At 41.3% G+C, this 25,285-nt stretch overlaps 2 protein-coding genes and 1 long non-coding RNA gene across 3 annotated transcripts; 1 reads left to right on the top strand and 2 right to left on the bottom strand.

Moving 5' to 3' along the window:
* The first annotated feature begins 6,699 nt into the window (after positions 1–6,699).
* On the top strand, positions 6,700–7,882 carry LOC6629916 (uncharacterized). Its single transcript, XM_002054126.4, has 3 exons — positions 6,700–6,848; positions 6,912–7,687; positions 7,743–7,882. The coding sequence occupies exons 1-3, from the start codon at positions 6,834–6,836 to the stop codon at positions 7,753–7,755; spliced, it is 804 nt and encodes a 267-aa protein (XP_002054162.1). The 5' UTR covers positions 6,700–6,833; the 3' UTR covers positions 7,756–7,882.
* Positions 7,883–11,797: 3,915 nt separating this feature from the next.
* Positions 11,798–14,889, bottom strand: Cpr92F (cuticular protein 92F). Its single transcript, XM_002054127.4, has 2 exons — positions 14,681–14,889; positions 11,798–13,499 (listed from the first exon to the last, which is right to left on the bottom strand). Exons 1-2 carry the CDS (start codon positions 14,690–14,692, stop codon positions 12,363–12,365), a joined length of 1,149 nt encoding a protein of 382 aa, XP_002054163.1. The 5' UTR covers positions 14,693–14,889; the 3' UTR covers positions 11,798–12,362.
* Positions 14,890–17,408: 2,519 nt separating this feature from the next.
* On the bottom strand, positions 17,409–18,418 carry LOC116651896 (uncharacterized). The gene is made up of 2 exons (XR_004304907.2): positions 17,776–18,418; positions 17,409–17,715 (listed from the first exon to the last, which is right to left on the bottom strand). It is a non-coding gene; the product is annotated as an uncharacterized lncRNA (long non-coding RNA).
* Positions 18,419–25,285: the final 6,867 nt, after the last annotated feature.

The following is a 25,285-nucleotide window of genomic DNA, read 5'->3' as shown; positions in this document are numbered from 1 at the left end:
CCCAAATGTCAAAGCACTACTGCGGTTGCCCTGCCTCACAACGAGCGCTGTTAATAAGCCACAGCCATAAATCAATTGGCTCCCGGGGTACCGCTCAAGCAGCCTAGTTAAAGCCAATTTCTAAAACACACAAAAAATTGACGTCAATTGTAACAGAAACGCCTGATAGAATATCAGAAAATACAAATACAACAACAAAATAAAATAAAATAATACACAAAATACTCATTGCTGAAACTTATCACGCAATTAGAGCTGCTGCACACCTGGCCATAAATTATGGGCCCAGCACAAAAGTAGGCAACAACGGGGCGCAAAAAATTAAAAGCCCTGGCAAACCTGATGAAAAGCAGCAAGCGAAGTGAAACAAAACGAAACGAAACACAGAATTTGCTAGCTGTGTGTTTATATGTGTATGCTTGTTCTGTGTGCAAGATCTTTGCACTTCCGCAGCAAAGCAAAGCAGCGGGGCGCACAGTGCGTATGATTAATGCGTTATAATAAAAGATGATTTGTTTTAAGGGTAGGTACAAGGCAATGTGGAAAGTCAACAGCCGCTACATAAAAGTCAAGTCCCCATTCGAAATGGGATCAGGTGTAGTAAACACACGCACACACCCACACACTCACACACACACAAACACCAACACAATTACAATCTTTGACTGTGTCACATGTAAATTGGCTTTGAGCGTATTTTTGGCCTGTACGTTCAATTTTGATTGGCTTTGGTTGTGTGTTTGTTGTTGCTTGCCCTGCCAAGCTCATCAATAGGCAAAAGAGAAAACCAATTGAGCTATTATTTGTAAGAGTGAGACAGATATAAATCCATAAATACCCCCAGGAAATTAAACACACCACATCTGCGATATTTGGCTGCAAAGAAGCTAACTTAAGTAAGTGTACCCAATCGATTTATTCACAAACAGACTCGCTTAAATCTTCTTTTTGGTAGCGGAGAGCAACACAAATGTCATGGCTAAGAATGCTTCAAACATTTATTACATCTGCAATTCTTTGACTGATGAGCCAGCGAGCGCTCCCCATCCAACAGGTTGTTGTCTTTTGCTCTGTGTGCGATGGAGAAAGCACAAGGACAAGGCCAAAGCGGCGCCAAGCACGGAAAGTGCGTCATCAGCCAAAACTAGACGCCCACCGGAAAGGAATGATATAATACGCACTCGAATCTCTGTGGTCTACTCCAGCTGCGACTGTGCCCAGTGTCTCCCCTATAGACATTTATATAAATGGGCGACAACTAAACCAAAACTGCCAGCTTCTTACAAGACACTAGAAGCATGACAAAAACACAAAAACTCCCAGAACAATACATTCAATTATCAGGAACAGCTTCCATTTCCATTCACATTGCTGCCAATTGCTTTCAACTGCCAACAGCAGTTTGCATAAATGGCTTTTTGTGCTCTGTAACTAGAAATGTGACTTTGCCTGTGACTTCGACTTGAAATGGGAGTGAGCTTTAGACAGGGTTAGGAGCTTGTCGTTGACCAATTATTTAAGGCAAGAGTTTAGACGTCATATTTTTGGTCCGAATGGAAATGAGGCCATTGACAATGGTTTCAATTGAAGCACAAGTATATCTCAAATGTTCGACCTTGGTTTTTGCTTCGCTTAAAAGTAAGTCCATTTATGTAAACTCCAAAACCCAAAAGCCTTTGGCTCAACTGGTCTGTGCTTAAGTTCCGCATATTATCAGTAACTGTGACCAAATCATAACCCCACCCACTTCCACACACACTCACAGGACGATGAAGGATCAGGCAAATGCTTTGCTTATCGAAAAAGTAGACCAAATTGATGGATGGGCGCCAGGGGCGGATACTTGCGGTTTTTGCGAAGAAAGCGCCAGACAAGATGGCGACAGGCTGATGATAAGCCCCGCCGGGCTTGAATACCAGTACTATTAATAGCAAATTCTTGGCTACAAGAGATTTACTCAGGGCTTTGCACATGAGCTCCCTTAAATTAAACAGCACAAATTTTGTTGGCCTTAAAGCTCTTACACATAAAGTTGACCAAGCGAAAAGAATTGCCTCAGTTGTTGTTGTTGCTGATGTTGTTACTTGTTGGCCGGCGGAATTTGGGGGTGTTGGGGCAGCTCGTAAATGTTTTACTCATTAGCAATGGCGTGAAAAAACCAATAAACGCCTTCAGTTCATAACAGGAACGCGGGACGATGCCAACAAATGCAATCAAAGTCGAACAGAAAACTAAAGAAACAATAAAAATTCCGTTATGATATGATCATAAAAGCCAACATAGGCGGCTGACTGACTCAAGCAAAACCAATTTGTTGGCGCTCAATAAAAACAATAAAAATATTGCAACACTTGTTAGTGCCCAAACATTCAGTTTCACGCATTTTATACGGCTCGACGAGCTTTTTGTAATCGCTTTCAGTTCATTTTATTTCTTATTTTATGCCCACTTAATGGGCAACAAGTATATAAGAACAATAAAAATGTGTGCAAATATCTGTATACGGTCTCATAAATCTATATATATACTTTTTCTCTAGTAACTTTAACACTTGAGACGATTTTATAATGCTCGTCAGACAGGCTGATGAGCGGCTCATCGTTGCCATTTTTTATTAATTTGATGTATATGTACTTTTCTTCTTTTTTTTGTGATGACTCATATTTGCTAGAGACATTGAATCCTATATATCAAGCAAACGGGAAAATTCGTAGAAAACACTCCTCATCTCCTTCTAAAAACTGTTTTCCTTACGAATTCTCTTTGAAGTCTAAACTCATTATTATCAAAATTGTTGTATTTAAGTAATCTCTGTAGAAATGTAATTAATGTAATAAAATAAGATATTAAATCTTTTTTTTTTTTGCATACTTTGCTTAAACATATATTTTTATTTACTCATAAATAAAAATAAAAATAAATAAAAATTTACTCATAAATAAAAATACCCAAAAATTCACTGAAAAACGCTCGAAACAATATGACATTTAAGATCAAAGTATGAAACATTGTATATCTCACGAATATTCATGAGAATCGTATAGTAGGAAAATATTTCAGGAAATTACGTTTCTTATTAATTAACCGCGCAGCTGGAAAAAATACATGTCCCCTTGCATACATATTGTACACTTGCATACGTACCTATCTGCATGCGAACATACATCGAAATATATATAAGTGTATATGTAATGCTTCTAAATAGAATTGAACTTTATCTCAAATGAACTTTATCTCAAAAATTTAACTAAACATTTTCCACATTTGCGGGCACAACTTTCCGATTACAGCTTCCCAGCTTTTACAGTGTTTTGTTTGTACACCTACCCTTACTTACAACTAAAGCGAGCAAAAAGTCATAATTGTTGACATAATTTAAACGCTTATGACACACATCATATTTATGCGTTTTATTGTCAACTGCATTTGCTCACCGAATGTCAAATTGTCAGCTGAAGCATGGCGTGAAAAGCGCCAGCGGCAAATGTGAACAACGCAGCGAGCGCAGCTTTCATGCATTTAACATTTGCAGCAAATGGCATGGAAGTAAATTTTGACGGCTAGTTCTATGATTTATTATGATTTAAATGCGGTTTGTTTTGTGCTCTACTCCGTCGGCACTATAATATGTTTGTCTGACTGAACACTCGCTTGTTATTGATGGCTATGTCGACACTTTCAGCATGCTGCATATTTGTGACAGCTGTGACGACACTCGACGCCCCCAGTAAATGTCATGCCCTGGGCTTTTGGCTTCTATATACCACTTACTGAGACCAGTCAAAGTTCAGCTCAGGGAATACGTTTTTGTGGTGTCAGCGTCGTGTAGGAGTATTTCAACAAGCATCATAAATCATCTAACATGGCTTATTTTAAAGGTGAAAAGGAAATGCATTTAGAATGATAGATACGTTCACATGAGTTAAGTATTTATAAGAATTGTTGCCAAAGTTTGGAAGCAGAGGGGGATTTCTTTGAGAACAATTGAGCATTTTGTTAAAACAGAGCAGCTGGAGAACTCAATTGTAAAATGTTCTTATCGTTTGCAAAACTAATTCTAATAATCAGCTGCGGTAGAAGATTTTATCGTAGATATAGATTACAGAAGAGAACACAGTAAAAGCTGCCCTAACTTATCCCTCATCAGCTATACATTTTATTATAAGCTTGAACGCATTTCTCTTAGTAATCTTTTACACATTTTAAGCTTCATTGTATTCGAATATAAAATCAATAACTTGTTAGGCTGAGGTTATATAGTTAGTTAGGCGACTTGCTAATATATAATAAATTATAGCTAGTCTAGCTTTAATATTATAAGTGAGGTTTTTTGTTAGCGTATGTAATAAAAGTCGAAATTATTTATGTTGCTTCTCTTACGTATTTCATTTATAAAAAAATAAATCCTCATTAGACACATGATTACGGGTAGCATGAAATACATTTTTCCTATATAAATAGCAATAGCAATACCCCCAGAGCTAGTCTTTTAATTAAACACATGGGTGTACAATGAATTTACAATTGCGGGCATGTAGCACACTGATGATGGTGATGGACTTTACCCACTGACAGCTCCATGGGATGCTGCTTACACATTCTGCCAGGCATTCGTCTGTGCAGGGCACACAGCAATACATCACACATACGCCACATTGCTCATTAGTCATTCGCCCAGTGGTAATCATTTCTGTAAACTGTTTTCGATCTGCGCATCGTGCGGTCTTCCCCTTAGTGTTTGTTGTGGCAATACACGCCCACACAAAACGCACATGCGAGGCACGTAGAAGCCTTTTTGTGTCTCACAGTAACGACAACAAAAATCCCTTTGTTGTTTGTTGTTGTTGTTGTTTTTGTTGTTTGTGGTTGTTGTTGTTGTCGCTGTCCGCGTGCAGAGTCGATGGCAACGTCAACTTGACTTGGCTGTCAGTCAGCTAACAAATGAAGCACCGTCGAGTCCCCAGCAAAACTATTTATATGCGTCTACCCCAAAGGCGTGGCCGGGGTGCGGCTAGGGAGCGGCCAGGATATGTGTGAATGAATGGTCGCCGCCTTGCTGGGCTCCCAGCCATTTATGGGCAACATATTTAAGCGCATTGTTTGCGTCTGCGGCTCGTCGATTGGCGCCTCAGTTTTGATTAATAGCACACGCCACCAGCTCCACCTTGGACAGTGGTCAATGGCCACACTGAGGCGCAAAAATATTTGCAATGCCAGCAAAATTGAATCTCAGTCAAATGTTATGACCAAATGCGCAGCGTTGGCATCATTTCATGTGCCAGTCGCGTTCCAAAGTCCGACGCTGGGCTAATTGACTGAAACTTTGTCCGAGCTGGTGGAAGGGGTGTTACTGGCTAACTAGCCAACTAGCCAGCTAACTAACTGGCTCCACACTGCCATCCTTGGAGAGCACACGCTGCGTCTTTTTATCAGCTGGTGGCACACGCACAAACAATTTAGTTTTACTAAGTTGCCAGCTCGCCCGCCCGTCCCTTTGTTGCTGTGAATAATGTTCCGGGCTTTGTAGCTGAATGTTAAGAATGAGCAAGGGGACATAGCCAAGACGAGAACGAGGATGATGATGATAATGGGCTCGTTGCCGTTACTCGTTCCTTGCACTCCCTTATGGTTGCTGTTGTTGTTGTTCTTTGGGCTTGTTGGCTTAATTGATTTAGTCGTAGCTGCATAAGGTTTAATAGTTGCTCATCATTTATGAGAAGCCCAAAAGGAGCTCTCAGGCGGCACAGCAACCCCAGCAGCCACAATTGCCCCTCAGCTAGCACTTAATTTTTGCCACCACTGTGTTACACATTTGACACGCGACGCTGAATACAGAAACCGGTTGGGCTACTCCTCAAACGCCACTTTTGCCTCCAACACGACCACAATTCACATGCTATCGCGCCCCAGCCATGGAGTCAGTGACGCCAACGCCACTTTAAGCCGCTTGGCGGACTGCTGCCTCCTCAGAGAGTTCAGATTCTTGACTGCCGGCACATGGCCATGAATGGCATCTTATCTCGGGTTGCTGCCACCGCTGACAGCGGCGCATTTCAGTGGGAAGGCATTTTAATTATTTATTAGTAGATCAACTAGTGAGAAATTTCAAGAATCTCGATTAGGTAATGCTGCAGCATTGGATAGTTCAGGTACCCTATGGTAACAGTGACACAGATATGACAAACTAATAATAAGATTGTAGTATTAACATGTTATCCACATTATTATAAACAATAGAGATGTGAAATTAGAAGGTAATTTTTTTTTGGGGAACACCTCAAGCATAATCACTCAATTACTTTTCCAAATATTTGTCAACAGGGAATACCCTTAACATAGCAAGTAATTTATCATTTATTTATCCAACCATTCGCCGTAATTTTATTCAAATTTCTTCTTTCATGAACAGAGAGAAATAGAGGGTATTTGTGTAAGTATGCTGACCTTGAGGAATACCCATAGCATAAGAAATATTCATTCAGAGCAAACTAAACTGCGTAATTGATCTGTTCTGTGTTCTGTGAACTACACTGGACAAACTAACACGATCATTGTGAAGCGTAATTGTTGTTGGTAAGATTATAATAGTGCATTTTGCTGTAATTAACTGGGATCGAACTTGATTTATGCGGCTGCATTGCTATAGTAGAAGCTGATACCATTTATAGACAATGTCGCTACTCGTAACCCAGTTCCAATTAATCAATCGAACAGCAAGCAGACTACATATATAAGCATCGTTAGGGCATGACCAACGGAGTCAGTTCCACCTCAGCCTCAGCCGAGATCGGACTCAAAAGGGATATATAATTTGCCATTAATTTACGCACAGTATGCGAACAACAGCGGTAAGCAATTAATTGGATTTAATTGATGCCAGTTTCGGAGATTTCGAAAATTTACACCTGCAGTTGCTGCTGCCGCTTTTGGCCCTATTGGCCGCCTACCACATCGATTGTGGCACGGCTCATGTGGTCCCATTACCGCTGCCAGTGTCTGGCACATATTTAGTAGCACAGCCGGTGCCAATCCTGTTACTTGTGCAGCCGCCAGAGGATGATGGCAGCTATAAGCCGCCAATTGACGCAGATGATGGTTTGTGGAAACCACAGCCGGGCCTGGAGGGCGAATATGTGGAGTCCTCTACCGGAGACGCCGGCTTGAATGACGAGGCGCTGACAATTAACAACGCTTCTTCTGCGGAAGGTAGTGCTGCTGATGAGGCAGTTTCAAGTGCTGCTGCTGCGGCTAGTGCAGGAGCTGGTGGCGATGGTGGTGATAGTGGTGGCGGCGGAGGCGGCGCAGGGCAGGCAGGACAAGCTGGTGGAATTTCGGGCGGAGCTGGTGGCAGTGGCGGTTCCGGTGGCGGTGGCAGTGCTGGTGGTGGCGGCGCCGGAGGAGGTGGCGGTGGCGGTGGTACAGCCACATCCGGAGAGAATGGCCAAAACGGCGCACCCGGTGCACCCAGTCCAGCCGGTGCACAGCCGGATGGCGAGGACGGTGCCGATGGCGCTGATGGACCTGACGGACCTGATGGCTCCAAGGGTGGAAAAGGTGGCAAAGGCGGTCAAGGAGCACACAATGGGGCCGGCGGTGGAGGCGGTGCCGGTGGCGCAGCACCACAACCAGCACCGGCTGCTGTCCTACTTCCGGCGCCCGTCTGGCCACAGCCGGAAAACAATTTGATGTAAGTAGGTTTCGAAATACTTGATTTGAAGATTGCTCACATTCTCCGCTTACAGCGCCGTGGTCTAAACAAATGTCCTGTTCCATCAGCAGCCAGTTCAACGTAGCCCTTTAAGTTTCTGTTAGCCATAGGACTAGTCAACTATGTGAGAATCAAGCAAACGAATATTAAAATTCGAGAATGCCCAAAACGCAAGCAATACTCTGTGTCCATATAGATATGTAATAGTGTTTAACTCTGGCACAGCATGCAATTAAGGCTCGTAATAGTGCCTGCAATAAATCCTTGCAGTTTACAAACTGGGCCAAGCAACTGGCGAGCAGCAGCTGGACAAAGTTCTAGCGTAGCAACAGCTGCTTGACATTTACAATAACAAGGAACATTGAGATTTATATTTGCTCTCACCCTCCCTTTCTCTCTCTCTCTCTCTCTCGCTCTCTTTCACTCGCCTTGCTCCGGCATTATTTAACGGCATTATCTCAGCAATTTAAACTTTTATGAAATAGCAATAAATAAGCTTGTCCTACATTTCCGGCTATCACTGTGCTCATGTCCGAGCATTTGTTGTTGTTAGCTTTCGGAGTTTTGCATAATTGTGTGTCACATTAATGAGCTTTTGACAGCAGCTTTCAACAGCGTCATAAATTACTCACATGCCTAAAAGCAGGCAATAACATTTGCATATTATTAAGACCCAAACTAATAGGCAAGAAATCGAGAGTGAGAGAAAAAGAGCGAGAGGGCATGTTAGTTTAATACCACATGTCAACAACAAATTGACAAATATTCAATATTTTCCGTATTGTTGCACTTGACAGCTGCTACTGCTGCTGCATATACGACAAATTGTCAGCTTGTTGCAGTGCACGTTCAACACCAAAATGCAGCGAATGCAGCAGTTCGCATCAATTTGCTGCATTGAGTGCCTCCCCGTGGCAGCATTTGGCGCAAATGAAAAGGAAAACCGTGGAAAATTGTTTGCCAGACAGCAATCAGCATTCGGCAATCGCATTTCACATTTCACATTTCTCGCTGCTTACTTTGTTGTGCAAATGCGCGAAATGTTCAGCGCATTTGCTGCATCAACTGCAGCGGCAGCAAATTGTGTTGCATTATCTTCGCGTGTTGTTTCAATTTGTTCGTGCATCTACGTTATTTGTGTAAACTTTGGTTTTGTTATTGTCAGAGATAATTAAGCGGGTATACAAACAGTTAAACATTTGTTTATCGGGCAGTTGTGGCTGAAAAATAAAACAGGACTTAAAACTGACATTGCATATTCTGCCTAATCAGTATACAGATTTAATATGATCAAGAAATATATTCATTCAATTTTAGAAATGGTTTTTCCAGCTCTCATTTTCTTGCTACATTTACAGCGTAACCCCTTATTGAGTTCTGAAATTTATTTGAAACTAAATATTCGTTTTTTATATTGAGTAAGTTTTGCTTTGCAACCGTAAAAGCACTTGCTTTACTAAAAGCATATAAATACAATTTTAATGTAAGCCATAGCCGCAAAGTTCTGAAAAATCATAATTAAATTTCATTAGAGGTCCCATTCCAAGAATGTGCCTTTTCATCAAATCACAACTATACAGAAATTCTCGCGAATTTCCGAGGACTACAGCTCACTCAGGTTGAACTCTTTTCAGCTAAATTTAAAAATTTAACAATAGCCCAGCATAGCTTTAATAACAACGGTTTCGACGTGATTTCAACACTTGACTGGATTTACATATACTCAAATTGGATCAATTAGGCCATAAATTAACGCCTCAACCTCGAATTAAATTGAAGTTAAATCTAAAAACCACTTTAAACAAAAATATGCAAAACGTTGCAAAACGCCTACCACAATAACAAAAAAAAAAAAAAAAGTTGTGTATATCAATTTGTCAGAGGTAGAAGAGAACCAACAGCTGAAAATGGCTTTGTGTTATTTTATTCGAATTGTTGGCTGGCATTTGTTTACATAGCCTTTTTCGTTGTTGTTGCTGTTGTTGTTGCTGTTGTTGTTGCTGTGTTGCAGTATTGGTCGCTGGGCTGGAGCTGACCCTCCAATTAAGCGTTGTTCTGGCCAACGACAAAGCCAACTGGTTGGCAAATTGAAGCCGCATGCAAATGAGCCAAAACGAAATTCTTCAATTCCATTGAAATATGAAAAGGCATAAAGAAAAAAAACAATAAGGTAAATCGAGGCAAGAAGCGAGCTGCCTGCCACTTGTGCAAATCAACGCCAAAAATTGCAATAATAAAGTTGGCAAAAATGATTTGCGCCAACAGCAACTGCAGCAACAACAACAACAACAACAACAAGCACAATGTAGCACATTCACTTTTAACGTGGGGTGGGCCACGCCTCGCCACTTGTGGCAAGCTGTACGAACGATACGGTCATGCTACCGTTGCAACGCCTGCAACTGTTGCTGCTGCCACACATTCTGAGCTGGCCATTTAAACGGTTGCTTGCAATTTAAATAATTTCAATTGCACTTTATTTTCTTTTGTTTAAGCATGGTTAAATTAGATTTGATCAAATCAAAGACCAGATCCTTAACAACACCTGCTGCACCTGAGCCAGCACCAGCCGAAGGTCAATTGAATGAACTCAAATACAAATTCCATGTGCTCTCGCCATGAATTCCACTTCAAAATGCATGTCTAATTTAATAGAAACATTTTAGAGCCTTCCTTTGCGAAACTGGTTTAGTCTACAAAGCGACCATTTTTAGGCAGGCAGAAGGGTTTTAGGATTTGGCTTCGTGACCCTTCTGTTATTTATGCGTCGAAAATCGAACAGTGTCGGCCACCCGTTCTGTGACCTTTGCGTGTGCGACGTAGATTGTTAATTTTTAATTAGTTGGCCACGTCGGGGGCATTCCCTGTAATTGACGGCGAGCCGCCAAGGTTATTGATTAGTGCAAAGGTTGCATTTCAATTTATGGCCCACTGGCATGAGGTCTGCATATTCCTTGCAGCCCGAGGCCAACACCAAGCATTCGCACAAATTGAAATGCAGCCACGTACGGCTATTACATATTTGTTACTGAATTACCCGCAAATAGCTGTGAGCAAATATGTGCTCGCACAGTATGTACATGGAAATGTGGAATCAGAAAAATGAAAATGACACACACTCGCTTTTCCGCATTGATTGATTGTCTGCGTTCGACGCTTTCACTGAAACCTTTGGCAACATATCCGTCAAGCAACCCAGACTTTTGTGTTCTAGCTCAATGGCATATGCACATTTCAATCGCCTGCACAGTAAATACATCAGCATATGTACACGTATTTGTGCTGTTCGCCAAGAATAGTCTTCATTTGAGTATGTGTATGTGACAAGGATTACAGACTTTAACATTCTGATGGAATTGCAAAGGATGTAAGCACATAGAATGAATATGAAATGCAATTCAAAAGGTAAAAGCACCTGGACGAGAGGTAAACGGATATAATGGAAAATTCATTGAATAAACTCGTAGTTCATTAACGCAATGCTGTGAATAAAGATGAGACATAAATTGCATTCTAAGCGAACTTTGCACACTTCTCGGAACTCGGGACCATTTTATAACAAGCTATGACTGAGATTCTTAAAAATGGTCCGGTAAAGTGATAAAAGTAAAGCAAATTACCCGATTCAATGAATATTCAACAGAGCCAACTTTATAAGTACTATATTTAAGTTATATGTATGTATGTATGTGCATGTGGCGTAGGAAAAAGATCTGCACAATTGCCTTAGGTAACTCATAAAAAACTAAACGCAATGTTGCAAAGGAAAGGACAGAAAGGCAGACCTTTCAGCATTTCTGGGAAGCAGGATTCCTAGAATTAAGATTACATTACATTACAAGCTGCCGCTGGACAGCCTTTAAAAGTTTTAAAGATCTGTCCCCTAATACTCTCATATGTGTACAAATATACAACTTATATTATAATTTAATTATGAGTTCCAAGACATGAACATATCTTAATTTAGAAAATCCCCATTTTATTTCTGATTTATAAACTAAAAAACAAATAATTTCTTAGTTTGCGAGTACTGGGAAAGCCTTTTAAAAAATCTGAGTACTTTCACTCACCGAATCAAGATGCAACTGATTTTGTGATCAAATACATTTTTGCAGTTTATTTGTCTGTTTGCAGTTTCATATAATATATAGATACATATCTAGTGCAAGATACATTGAAAATTACAACAATTATTTACAACATACTCGTGCAGCGTTGCTCGAATCAAGAATAAGTCGGGTGGTTAGAGTAGAAAAGAAGGTGGAAAGAGCACAGCTAGAGAATGAGAATGTCTGATAGTGCCAGTTAACAGTAGGCGAGAATGAGATAGAAATATAGAATAAAAGAGTTGAAAATAATTATTGATAATTCGATAGTTAAAGAAGACATCGGGTTCTACTTGGGGCGTCACAGTGGGTGGCGGGCAAGTGAGACAGCAGCTCAAATCTCCCGTGTGTAGTCATTTACCGTTCAAGTGTGTGTCTGACAGAGATGCAGATATGTAGTTGCAGATAGGCAGCGTAAAAGAGACAATAGCGTAAGCGTTAGCTTGCTTCGGTAGTCGTTAGAGTGAAACAGAAGTATATCGGGCAGATTATGTAGGATTGTTCGTCGTTATCGTGTGGTTAATGGCAGACTCCGGCAGATCCTCAAATTAATAGTGGTTGTAGTGCGCATGATACTGCCCATCGTCCTCATGGGCAGAGCCGCCGTAGTATCCGCCGTGCGAGGAGCCGCCGTGACTGGCCGCTGCCAAGGCGCTCAGATGAGCGGCGCGCGCATGCTGCACCTCTGCGGGCTCCACGGGCACACCGTTATGGATAACCGGGATGTGGATGGGACCCTTATGCGCATAGCCGGTGGCATAGCTCTGGGCGTGGCTGTCGTGGCTGGCGTCCCAGCGACCATCATAGTGACCATCATCCCAGGAGCTGTGCGAGCTGCCGTGCGCAGAGGCCTGAGAAAGAGCGGCATAGTGGGCGGCCTTGGCGTGCTGTACTTCGGGCGTATCGACGGGCACTCCATTGTGGATGACAGGCACATGGTAGCCACCGTGGGCAATGGGAGCGATGGCGTGGCCAGAGCGAGCAGCAGCATGGGCGGCAAAGTGGGCGGCCTTGGCATGTTGCACCTCAGGAGTTTCGACGGGAGCGCCATGAGCATGAGCCACTTGACCCAGAGCCTTGGCATGTGCAGCATAGTGTTCGGCCTTCGCAGCCTGCACGTCAGGAGTATCGACTGGGACGCCACCATGGGTGAGGGGCACGTGAGCAGGAGCACCACCGTAGGCCCAGGCACCGCCATAGATCGAACGCTTGTACAGATGATGGGCGCCAGCATTGTGAGCAGCAGCAGCATGGGCAGCAGCGTGGGCAGCCTTGGCGTGTTGCACTTCGGGTGTGTCTACAGGCACGCCATCGTGGGTCAGCACCGGGATGTGGATACCGTGCGCATGATGAGCGTATGGCACGTAGGCGGAATGAGCGGCGGCATAAACGGGAGCAGCATGGTGTACGGCTGGAGCTTGTGGCAGGTTGGTGCCAACGGCATTGAAGCCATGGTGCGGATCTGCTGTGTACGCCACGGACTGCAGATGGCCGTGTCCATCGACATAGGAATAGGAGCCGCGCGTGGTGCCATCATGAGCACGAGTCTCGTGCTTCTGTGAGTTGGGATCAGCGTAACCGTACGAATAGGTGTGGCTATGAGGGTCCAGATGCTGGTACTGTGTGGAGACAGCGCCATGCCAAGAGGCGGACACAGTCGAGATGAGCAGCGCGGCGGCAAGCAACTGTTGTCGAAATGGAGAGAGAATGAGAGTGGAAGAGTATAATTAGGAGCTAGCCGAGCTTATGCCATAGTTGATGCTGATACGTAACAGCTGGAGCAACCTGGCAGCGCAATTATAGTGCTCGTCAGTCAGTCAGTTGGTCAGTCAGTCTGTAAAACAATTTCTCTTTCGCTTCACTTTCGCCTGGCTGGCAATCCGACCGCCTCTAATGAGAGGCTCAGACAAACCACACACGCCTCTCTTACATATCTCTGGCCTGTTGCTAAGCGCCGTCATGCGAAACGTTTGATTTGATTTCGATTCGAGATACTCGTACCACCCAGCCAAGTAGCTAATATTACCGCATACGAGGCCATTATTATGTGGAGCAGCTTTGGAGCTGCCTGAGGATGCCGAAACTAACCGACATGCAACATGTCAACGGCTTATCAACTGAAATTTGTTGTGGTTGATGGCAACTGTCTCTGATTTCTGTATCACTTGGCCTGCAGCTAAATCATGTAAAACAGCCCGCAGCTTATTCTTAGTGATGTTCAAAGAAAAAACGCTACAAATTTCGCTAAACTTGTACACTTTACAATATCATATTTTGATTTAATAAGATTAAAACATTCCCGGGAAACTAAAATTTTTTATTAAAAAAGGACTCTAGAATAAAAGATCGGAATAGAACTCTTTTTTCCAAGTAAACGCTAAGCGTTATTTGGAAAAACTGTATTTTTTTCTAAGTAAACTTTGAATTCTATTTTGCTATTGATATTATTTATTAGTAGACACCCAGAACATTCCTATATGCTACTATGTACTGCTGTATAGTATACGATTTTTTATAATTCTAAGAAATAGATGAACATTGCAGATTATGAAAAAAGCAAAAGGCAACAAATGTATGGCTTCCATTTTGAAAAATCTATCACGCTATTTAAATTTATTATTTTAATATATCCAGGTCAGTTATTTTTAAACTGGAACAATTTTAAACTAGCTACTATAAAAAGTAAATAGTTTTATTCAAAGACCCTTTCTAGTCATATCAGGACTATAAAGTTTCCCAAATATACTCTCACTCACTGTGCCTTTGGCACATAACTTGCAGCTTATTATCCTTTTCACACGCTATTCCAAATATTTTTATAACTTATTTTCATTTTATTTTTTAAGCACAGCTTGTTTTTACTTACAAATGGCTTCATATTTGTTCACAAAATGTTAATCACAAGTTGAGTTGACTTTTCTTAGATACGGTAGTTGGCCGCTTAAAGGATTTGGGTTAGCTGGGAAGTAACAGAAAACAAACTACACACACACGACGACACACACAGTCACTGGTCGTTGGACGCTGGTTGAACCTCCTAGAATCTCGACTAGGACTGTTAACGAACTGTGCTGACTGTCGGCTGGCGGCTCTAATATATACCGCCAGAGACAGCGTCGGCTGAGACGCCGGCGACTGCGCAAGCCAAAGACAAAAGCACAAGTAATAACCAGAGCAACAAATACACACACACACACACACACACACACACAGAGACACACATGCAACAATAACAGTAACTACAATGAGAGCAATAGCAGAACAATGTGGCACAAGAGTAATCGAATTACAGCGTTAATCGCGGCTCGAAGCGGGTTTTAGCCAAAAGCCGAAGTGGCAGCCGAAACGAGCGATGAATGTTGCCAATGAATGTTGCCAGACACACAGCTAATACGGCTCACATTTTAGCGGGTTTATAGCTATAAAAATGCTATAGGCACACATACCCATACGCGATGTGTGTAGCCAATAGCTGCTGCATTTTGCGTTTGTCACTGCAAATGCTGCCCTGACCTTGCTTTCGATTGACTCAAGCGTTATGGCCACGTCGGAAAAGAATTTTAATTGCTATCTTGGCGGGTTTTTTTTTATGTGTTTCGGCTGATTGTGAACGCTTTTCGAATGTGTGGGCAATTGAACTTCCGTGCATTGGACAATTAGTACTCATTATTTGGTGTGTATACAGTTTATGTTCGATCTTATCGCCGCGTGCCTTTCCAAAAAAAGCAAAAATAAAAAACAAAAACCAAAAAATGCCCACAGACCACGCCCGCAAGCGCTCACATCAACCGCTAACAAGGGGCCTGTATTTGGCGGCATGGGCAGCAAATTAAAAAATTCTTATGAATTTTTTAAAGCTAGTGCGACGCTTAGGGAGCTGCAATTGCCACAGCTTGCAACATGCCACGGGCCACAAGCAAAAATCATAAAACAAAAAAAAAATTGTAAACCAATTTCTGGGCGTTTTGCCTCTTTAATCATTGAACTGCATCGAAAACGGGCAGAAACGAAAAGTTTGCAAATTAAAAACAAAAGTGCAGCGCACAAAACAAAAGACATAAAATAGAGTATTGCTGTTGTTGCCACATGTTGCAGCATTTCTTTGGAGTTCATTCAATCTTGATGTTGCATTTGCCACACTTTGCAACGTCTGATGTTGTTGCCTTATTGTTTTACCTGCCACACACAACACAAGAAACACATTTAATAACGAACGCCGCACAGAGAGTTTGATCATTTGCATTCGATAGGCGCCATTCATTGCTGCTCCATATGTGTAAGTGTGTGTGTGTATGTTGCATGTGGCACACATAGCCGCAACTTAATTTAGCTTGCCTCAAATGCAACGTCAGCGCCAATTTCATTTAAATAAACCAAATGCAGCTTACTCTCTTGAACTCCCCCTACAAAATATACATACGTGTGCTGTGTTTGCTTGGGGGCGTGGCGGGTGTGTTTTGACATTTTTGCAGCATGCGCAACATTATAAATTATATTCCCGTTGTCACCTTCGTTTTCATTTTATTAGTTTTTGTATACTTGTCGTTTTCTGTTTTTTGCTTCTTTTGCTGACATATGTGGGCTGAACTGCTCAAGTGCAATCTACAGATTTGTGTATGCCCACCTATCCTGCAATTTGTGAGCTATAATTATCATTTCATATGGGTGCGCTACACGCAAAGCTGTGCGGCATATGTGCATAAATCAAGAACTGGATAAAAGTGTTAATAAAATAATAGCATATATCAGCGAATTGTATTTACAGGCGAAATGACACTATATTAGCGTATTACAAAATTTAATTAGATTTGATATAGCTTAAATTATATGGCAGCAGGCTAAACGAGTGGGAAATGGGATTGGTTTTGCGAAATATTTAAATACTCGCTCGCAACACTTAATTTATGATAAAGCTAGTGCTTTTCAACATAGATTAACACCTATTTGCTTTTCTTAATATTGAAGACCAATCTAAAATAAATGAATCGTGTTAAATCATAGAGCTCAATTCTTTGGAAATTGTGCAATAACCAATTTGAATAATTTAATTTGAGCACAAGACTTTCTAACAAAATGAAAATTCCTTTTTGCAACATTTTTATATATTAATCTATTTGAAAAGACCTTTCAAATGTGATTTATATATCTGTAAAATTCCATTAGAGTAAATATATTACGTATACGCTCTGTGAACATTTAGCACTTAAGTTTAATGGCATTCAGAATACCCTCCATGCTACAATTAAAAAATAAATACTAAAAGGGAAATTCTTGAAAAGCAGCTGCAAACTCAAGAGATTCAGCAAAAGGTGTCATGCCAGGGCCCTCAATGCCCTACAATTAGTCACAAACTCAAGACACTTACATACAGCTACGGTCATAAGTATGACAATACTCGGTAGGCGTGGGCGTTAGCAATTGCTTCCCATTTGTTCTTATTTATCAGTACATATATATATATGTATGCGAATATGTGTATATGCAAATTGTAGCATTCAACAAAATGGGAGAATACAAAACACAAAATGCGGCAGTAAATTGCAAGCCAAATGTCTTGTCGACTGTTGCCGAACATTAAGTTATTCTCGTTCAGATTTGTAGCTATCAAAAGTAATCGTTTATTTGGGATATAAATACATTTTTGAGAAGTTGTTGCCAACGTATTATACGGCAGGTGTTGCGTGCAGTCGTTTATCTTGCAGTTCGACAATCCATATTCATAAGCAAATCATGTTTAATTAATTGCACTAGCTGTAAAACAACATAATTATAGCGAATTCTACCACAAAGTGGTCGCGGGTGTTGGCCACATAACCAGTCAGCCAATTGACCAGCTGAGCATTTGACCAATGTTCAACCTGCTGGATCATTAGGCAAATGAATACGCCAACACTTGGCCCGCTGCAATTAAAACCAATTAATATTCAAATGCTATCCAGCAAAGACAATAAAATGCAGCACCACACGACGCAGCCAGAATACCACGTGGCAATCACCAGCGCAATTCTAAACCAAGTCAGTCTAGCCTGGGAAATCACAGCAAACCTCTTCGGACTTGACACGCATCACCGAACCGCAGCTGGCATTGAAATTCTTGCAATCGACTCAGTTTTGGTTGGTTATTTGGTAGTCATTAAAGCAACTGCTGCTCCGCTTTGCTCAGCGGTGCAGTGAAGCGCGACCGCCACTCTTTGGCTGACTTTTGGCCAGGCGGATGCAGTCGACGCGCACCGTGGGGTGTGACTTTGCGCCCAATGAATGGGTGCATAGGTGTATTTCGTATTTTGTTACCTTCATGTGTCTTGTGCTATTTGTTCTTACACAAGCAGTTGCTTCAAATATTTTCAGTTAATTATCTTTAGCTAATTGCTGAGCAATCATTGCATATGTGAATACAGGATGTTTCTTTCTGCTGTGGATTCGGTTATACAGCATGAACACACGGTGTATGCGCTTAAACGGGGATGAAGTATTAGCAGTATTAGCTGCTTCAATCGCCATTTGTCCTTCTTTTCTTTAAGGGAACTGAGCTGGGCCAAGACCACATTTTAAAAATCTAAAGAAGTTCTTCATGGTTTTCTTCTTGAAGCTTGACTTAGATGCTTTTGAATATGTGGGAACAGGTATATCATATTTCTAAATTATATATAATGATATATGTATGCAGTGGCAAACAGCTAAAGGTAAAGTACTAGCATGAGATTTATCTAATATATATTAATACAGCTGCTAAAAACTAATTCCAAAGCTTAACAGTTTTCTAAGTCAGATAGCTGATACTTGAGAACTGGCTGAAACTAAATTTAAATTTAAATTTTAAAATTAATTTGGTTCCAATCAAATGCTGCGTCAATCTCCTTGAATTAAAGTGTCCTCCAAACACAGCTACTTGTAGTTATATTATTTGTCTAGCGGAAACACCCTGTACATTGAGCTCAAGAATTAATGCAATGTGCTAAGCGTGCAAAGCTAAAATAAATCATTAAAATTTATGAATTTAATTGCCTTCAATTATTGCCACAGATAAAAAGCGTTGCAAACTAAGATCGAACTAAGACTTGAACTGCCACCCATAAACAAGCATTTACCGTCTCAGTTGATCGCTATGCACTTGCAGTTTCTATTTGGACTTGCATTGGATTTGGCTTCGCTATACGCGCTGAGTGGCAGATAATTCAATTCAATCAACGGTGGCCGCCCTAACATGAAATTACGAAAATTATGGACACGGACGGCACAAAAAGTTGCTAACTTATCATTAAGGCGTTACTGGAAGAGAGCGGAAGGGCGAGAGAAAGAGGGGGAGTGGATTGAATAGCAAAGGAGGCGCAGAGTTTTGGCCTGGCATCTGGCCCGCATCTGTCACAAGCCGGGTTGCTGCAAGATAATTGCCAGCTGCTGCTGCAAGGGCCAAGCAAATGTCGCGACTTAAGCTGCATAGAAAACAAATTAAAAATGTTGCTGTGGAAAATGACTGATTGGCCAGTTGTGTGCAGCGCATTAGAAGGCAATTTGTTTGGGATGCGATTTGGGTGCAGTGGCCCGTTGAACGCGTGGGTTGGTTCTCCAATATTGATATTGATATTAATATTGCATTTTGTGGACCAGTTGCGGGCTGGCAACAAACTGTATCCGCAGCAGCAGCAGCAGCAGCTGGCGTACAACTTGAAGCAATTTGACACGCTTCAAACCAGTCTTTTGGGTGGCGCGCTTGCAACACTTTGAGCCGCCTTAATGTTTGAGGCCAGTTGCCTGACAACTGTGCGGCAATTCGGCACAGGTGCTACGAGAAGCGCAGGTCACCTATAGCTGCGGATGACTTGGGTCTCGGCTCGTAAATTGATAGCCGCCCAGATTCTGATAATTCGGCTAAGGATATGCACGTGCCGCACAATAACGAATTCTCGCGCTTCAGTTGAGTTTTTAACCCTCAACGTATTTGACATGAAAATTCCAGGCGTACGATAAGCGAGCAAAAACGACGCTAAATAACGAATGGATATCCATTTCAGGACAAACCCAACAAAAAAAAAAAATGAAAAACAAAGTGACACATAAACCACACAGCAACAACGTGAATAGCTACATGCACCACGCTGTTATGTCCAAATTCATGTCTATAAAGTGCGCACAAGCGAATGAAATGACGGCCGGGCAACTTTTTGGGGGCGCGGCTTACTGTTTGGCCTCTGATATTAAGAGCAGAAACAAACAACAAAAAGAAAATCAAAAAATAAAGTCAGCCAACATGCATAAAAATATGCCAAAAAGTCAGAGTTGCGCACTCCAGCAACCAGCTGACCACCCAGGGAATCTGTGCCCCAAACCAAACCCAACACGTCGCGACGACGCGGCTTAATGGGGCAAGCAGCTACGTGCGATGGCAGCCGTTGCAAGTAGAGTTGACTGCTGGGAAAAACTAAGCAAACAAGCGCTGAGCGTAGCCCAGGCTGGGATTGATTCGGTGCTCTGACCCCCGCTCTGCTCAATGGCCATCTGAAATGAGCGTATAAAATAAGGTGAGATGCTGCTGCCGCTTTTAAGGATGTTGAAGCGTACAGTGGCATTAAATTTGTACAGCATAAAATGTTATAAAATACGGTGCAGATTTTAATACTTTATCGTGGGTAGGGTAAAGCAAAGCTTGAGCACAGCAAAAGTTGGTCAAATTATGCACAGGATGTTGAAAGACACATAAAAATAGTGAAATCATTAACTTTTTATTTGACTTAAGCTCAAATTTACTTTTAAGTAGCCACTAACTTTGAGACACAATGTTCTAGTTTAAAACTTTTATACGCATTCTAAGTATTTGTAAATTTTGAATCTGTGACCTATCTTTCTACGAGATGTAAAGCTTTAATGTGTTTTGAAAGCTCCTAACAACTAATATAATAGTAAGCAGACGGCATAACAAGAAGCTTTAAAAGGTGACTTTAAAAGCTTTTCAAATTGTTGCTACTAAGTAGTGCCTACAAAGCGAACGTTATTTATACCTTGTGTCAATAAAAGTTTAACGAGCCGCATCATTAAATAATTCAATACGTTCAAAATACTCTGACGGCTTAAACAAATTGGCTTTGTGAGAAAGGATTCACGAACAAAAAAATATATATATAATTGGTATTTTGATAAACGCTCAGGCCACATGTCAGCTTGCCTGGAAAACCTTCATTTCAAATTTACGTTTGCTCATATTTCAGGCACTTTTATTATTTATGCCCTATTTGAAGGTCACGTCGGTGACACCTCTGCATACCCACGCCCAATCAACAGCAGTCAAATGCGAGTAAATGGCTGTATCTAAATGTCAAGAAAAGAAAAAATTACAACAACCACAACAACAGAAAATGTCGCTCAAGTGTCGCACGTTTATGCCTCTCTCTACGCCTATGCATCTCTATCTAATCGTAGAGCTGACAGCTTCAGTTTCACTTTCAAATTTATGCAATGACAGGAACGGAAAATGTCCACAATGGCTGCCAAACGAGCTGCCTACGAAATAACAAAGGTCACAGCTGAAACTTTTCAATTGATTGATCGGATAGGTAGGTCTAGGTCTATGGCAGCAACCTACCAGCAGTTGCCCGGGCAGACCTTTGACTGCTCGAATCTGATTTTCAAGGTTAATTAGCAGCAAGAGATGTCGAGATTAAGATTGGCCCAAAGGAATGCATCAATTTTGCTTTGGCCAAGCTATAAGCTGACTTCTGACCAGAGCTGACCGACAGCAGAGCTCATGAAATTAAAGACCAATTAAGCTACGCAAATTGAGCAAGTGAAGCTAGCCAGAAGCGCAAAAATGTAAAATATACATATACCATCAGACAAGTTTCAAGAAGTAGTGGAAATTTGATAGCTGGTGCTTCCTGTGGGGATAGCATTTTACCAGGAATTCCAGCAAGCGGCTAATTGCGCGCTGCCTGCGCCATCCCCCCGGCGACAGGTCCTTTTTTAATTGCCCGCAATCTTTTGACATGCCATTTACTGCTTTTTCTTTGGGTTATTGCTAACTAATTGCCGCAATCGATTTTGCATAATCGGCATGCGGCAATCGAATTGTCACTTGCAATCCCAACATGAAGTTTTCCGCAATAAGCGTGAAAGTCTGCAATCGAATTGAAAATCAAATGAAAATGCAGCGGATTAAATTGAATTCGAATAAATTGCATGGAAAACAACGCAACTTGTTAATGCTATTAGCGACAAGTGTGGCAAATCAGCAGCAGCAACGACAACAACACATACACACACGCACCCAGATTTATGCCAAATGCGGCGCACGTTGCGTATACGCAATCTCCGGGTCGTCAGCCTTGAGGTGCGGCCAAAAATCAAAACCAGTTGCAGCTTTGCAACGTGTCGATTAGCGGCAACTTTGCGTATACCAGCAAATTGTAAGTCAATGTCATGGCTGAGGTTCAGCTCACACAAAACGGGCAAATGAATGGAGTGACTAATCGATGTGTGCAATGTCGAGTTCAATGAGTTTTTTTTTTTTAATCAATACTTATGGGAACTTACAATAATTGGTACTGGCAGCACACTGAACCCTGCAAAAGCGGGCTAAGGTAAGAGAATGTGTACTATAGCCACCATAATTAAGTACAAACGCAATATTGGCTACTTTATAAATTGCTAGTTGCAGCACTCTATGTAATTGGAAGCCCAAAAGATAACAAAAGAAAACTATTAAGCACCTGTGCGACCGGGGAAGCGATGCATGGATAAGCTGCCTTTATCCTATTTCCTAAAAAAAAAAAATGGGAATACCTGTGAAATTGTATTAAGTAGATAACTTCGGAAAAAAAAGGCCTCAAATCAAGAATTTAAGTATTTTTTTTTTTTCGTAGTTTTGGCATACAAAATGTAATGAAAATAATAGTTTTATTCTCAAGTTGAGAAATTTCAAACTAGCACCTGGAATTTAATTGATTTGAAAATTCGAGCGAGTTCCGCTGAAGAATTTGTTCATCACGGCTGCAAAACGAATTCCAAGGGAGAAATTTGTATACATATCAAATTTAGCCCGTATTTTGTATATGAAAATATGTACAGCTTAAAACATTTTTCAGAACAACGGGCAATATATATATTAAAAATTGGACGAAACAAATGAAAAATTAAAGCTTGAACCACAAACCTTGGTTCAAAGATCTGTAAAATAAGGTACCTTAAAGTAGAGAGCGCGTTTGCAGCGTGCGCCGAACCACCGCCCCTGCTGGTTCTCATAATTAATAATCCAGTCGATTTCTTTCGGATTTTATTGAAATGCGATTAAGTTAGTTTTACAAATAGTTGACCAAGTGTTTGGGCAATTGTTTAATTTAAAATTTCTAAGAGATGTCATTCATTTTTCTAGTAAAATCTTTTTATATAACAAATCACATTAAGTGCAGTTAAAATAAGATTATTTCCCTTACACAGTCTAATAGTTGAATATGTCAAACTCATTTAAAGTCCATGTGCATATACTACTTATCACTTGGAAACGAATCTCAGTGCTTGAGATGCTTTATTTATTTACCAGCTGAGTATTTGCCAAGTCGACGCTGTTGCAATCAAATAGTTATTTATTTTGGCCAGCCAAGCAACAACCTACAAAATGCTCACATTCAGTGTCGGCAGCGGGCAATATTATTAACCATATCAATTGCAAGAGCGCAACACCTTTGCGCATGCGCAACCCGGCGATAGCCAAAAGCTCAGCTTGGTCAACTGATGCGGGCGGGTGGTCAGCCAATTGGAATTGCAATTGCCGTTAGTTGTTGCTGCCGCTGCCGCTGCCACTGCCGCTGCCGTTGCCGTCGTAAAAGTGCAAAGTCACGGATGAACGAACCGACAGTTGGCAGTTGGCCGACAGTTTGAGTTGCCGAAGCCGGTGGAACTTTGCTTCAGCGATTCGTTTTAATTGATTTTGTTGTGCGGCTTGTTGGTCAATTGCGGCAGGAATGGCAACGCCTGCACCAACCACCAACCACCAACCACTAACCGCCAACCAGCAGCCACAACAACAAACCAACGGGTGCACTGCCGATGAGTTGCTAAACTGAATTTGCGCTTGGGCAACTAATTTAACTGAACATGCTGTTGGAGACAGTGGAACTCAATCCAAGCCCGGGTATGCAAAAGAGTTGCCAAACATTCGCGGCCAAATTCGGCGGCTCCTAATTGTGGATTTTGGACGGCACGTCCACTCACTGCAAACCAGAGCCACCGTGGCGATAGTTCCACTTGGCACCCTCTCGCTTCATTGCCTGATTTGAGTGCTCTTGCTGCTGTTATTGTTGTTGTTGTTGTTGTTGTTGCTGGTGTTATTGTAATTGCCATGGTTTGTACATTTTTTGGGCTAATTTTCAAACACAGCGACGGCCCAATGGATTTCCATTTCCACTCGCTTGCCATAAACTTTTTGCGGCAAATGTTATTGGGCTACTCCAAGTGGTTGTTGTTGTTGCCGCTGCTGTTGGTGTTTATGCAATCAAAATTCTTGCTTGCCCCGCGGCAAATAGCAAAAACAACCACAACGACTCGAATGGCACTTGTGGGTGCAATTGTAATTATCCTAATTTATGTTGTATGCTGCTCGCTTTGCTGCAGCTCTTGGTTGCGCCTCTGTCGGATTCTAATGCCGCACAGATTTATTGTAAATTATCTAGCCACTTGACAATGATCGATAGCATAAGATTTATGCACACAAATATTCAGGTATTAAAAACGCCGCTCAACGTTGCCCATATTGGGAACAGCAGCGGACAGCACTCGAGTGCACTCGAATCGGGTTTATTTTGTGGCCAACGGTTTCATTTTCTGTTCGCGACTATTCAAAACATTTTCCACTGTCATTCCTGTCGCTTGGCTTTTACAATAATTAGCCAAAATAAATGAGGCGAGAATTTCGAAATGAAGCACTGAATGCGGTGCATTAGTGAAATGTCTGAAATGGTTTTTGCCCAAATAGATTTTATTGTAGTAATTAAATGTAATGAATAAACACAAATTCACCAGTTAGAATTTCAATTTTCGATTGCACACATAATATTTTAGTTTTTTGTTAGCTGAAAATTACATAAAGTTGTTGTAATTACCATTAACTAATTAACGAATAGAGTGCGTATCTTTATTTAAGCAGCTTTACAATTAGTTCAAAAACCCTTTAAAAACAATTAAAATCAGATACGTTAAGTTAGTTAGTTATAGAATTTATTGTAATTTTTATTTTTCCACTAATTAAAACATCAGTCAATGTCTGCGCCAAGTTAAGGAATCTGTTACCTTTATTACACCAACATTTGTACTCATTTAATATTCGCATGAATATTCATGCCTTAAACGGAACTAGAGAACTAATAAAAACAATGTAAATAAATCGCTTACAGCATAGCACAAATAAGAACTAATAAACAGCTCCTCCCATTGCCATAAGTCATTTAAAATGAAAATATTTATAAAAGGCGCCACTCCAGAATTT

This window comes from Drosophila virilis, chromosome 2, assembly GCF_030788295.1.
Source record: "Drosophila virilis strain 15010-1051.87 chromosome 2, Dvir_AGI_RSII-ME, whole genome shotgun sequence".
Lineage (NCBI taxonomy): Eukaryota > Metazoa > Arthropoda > Insecta > Diptera > Drosophilidae > Drosophila > Drosophila virilis.
This window is presented reverse-complemented; position numbering and strand designations above follow the sequence as displayed.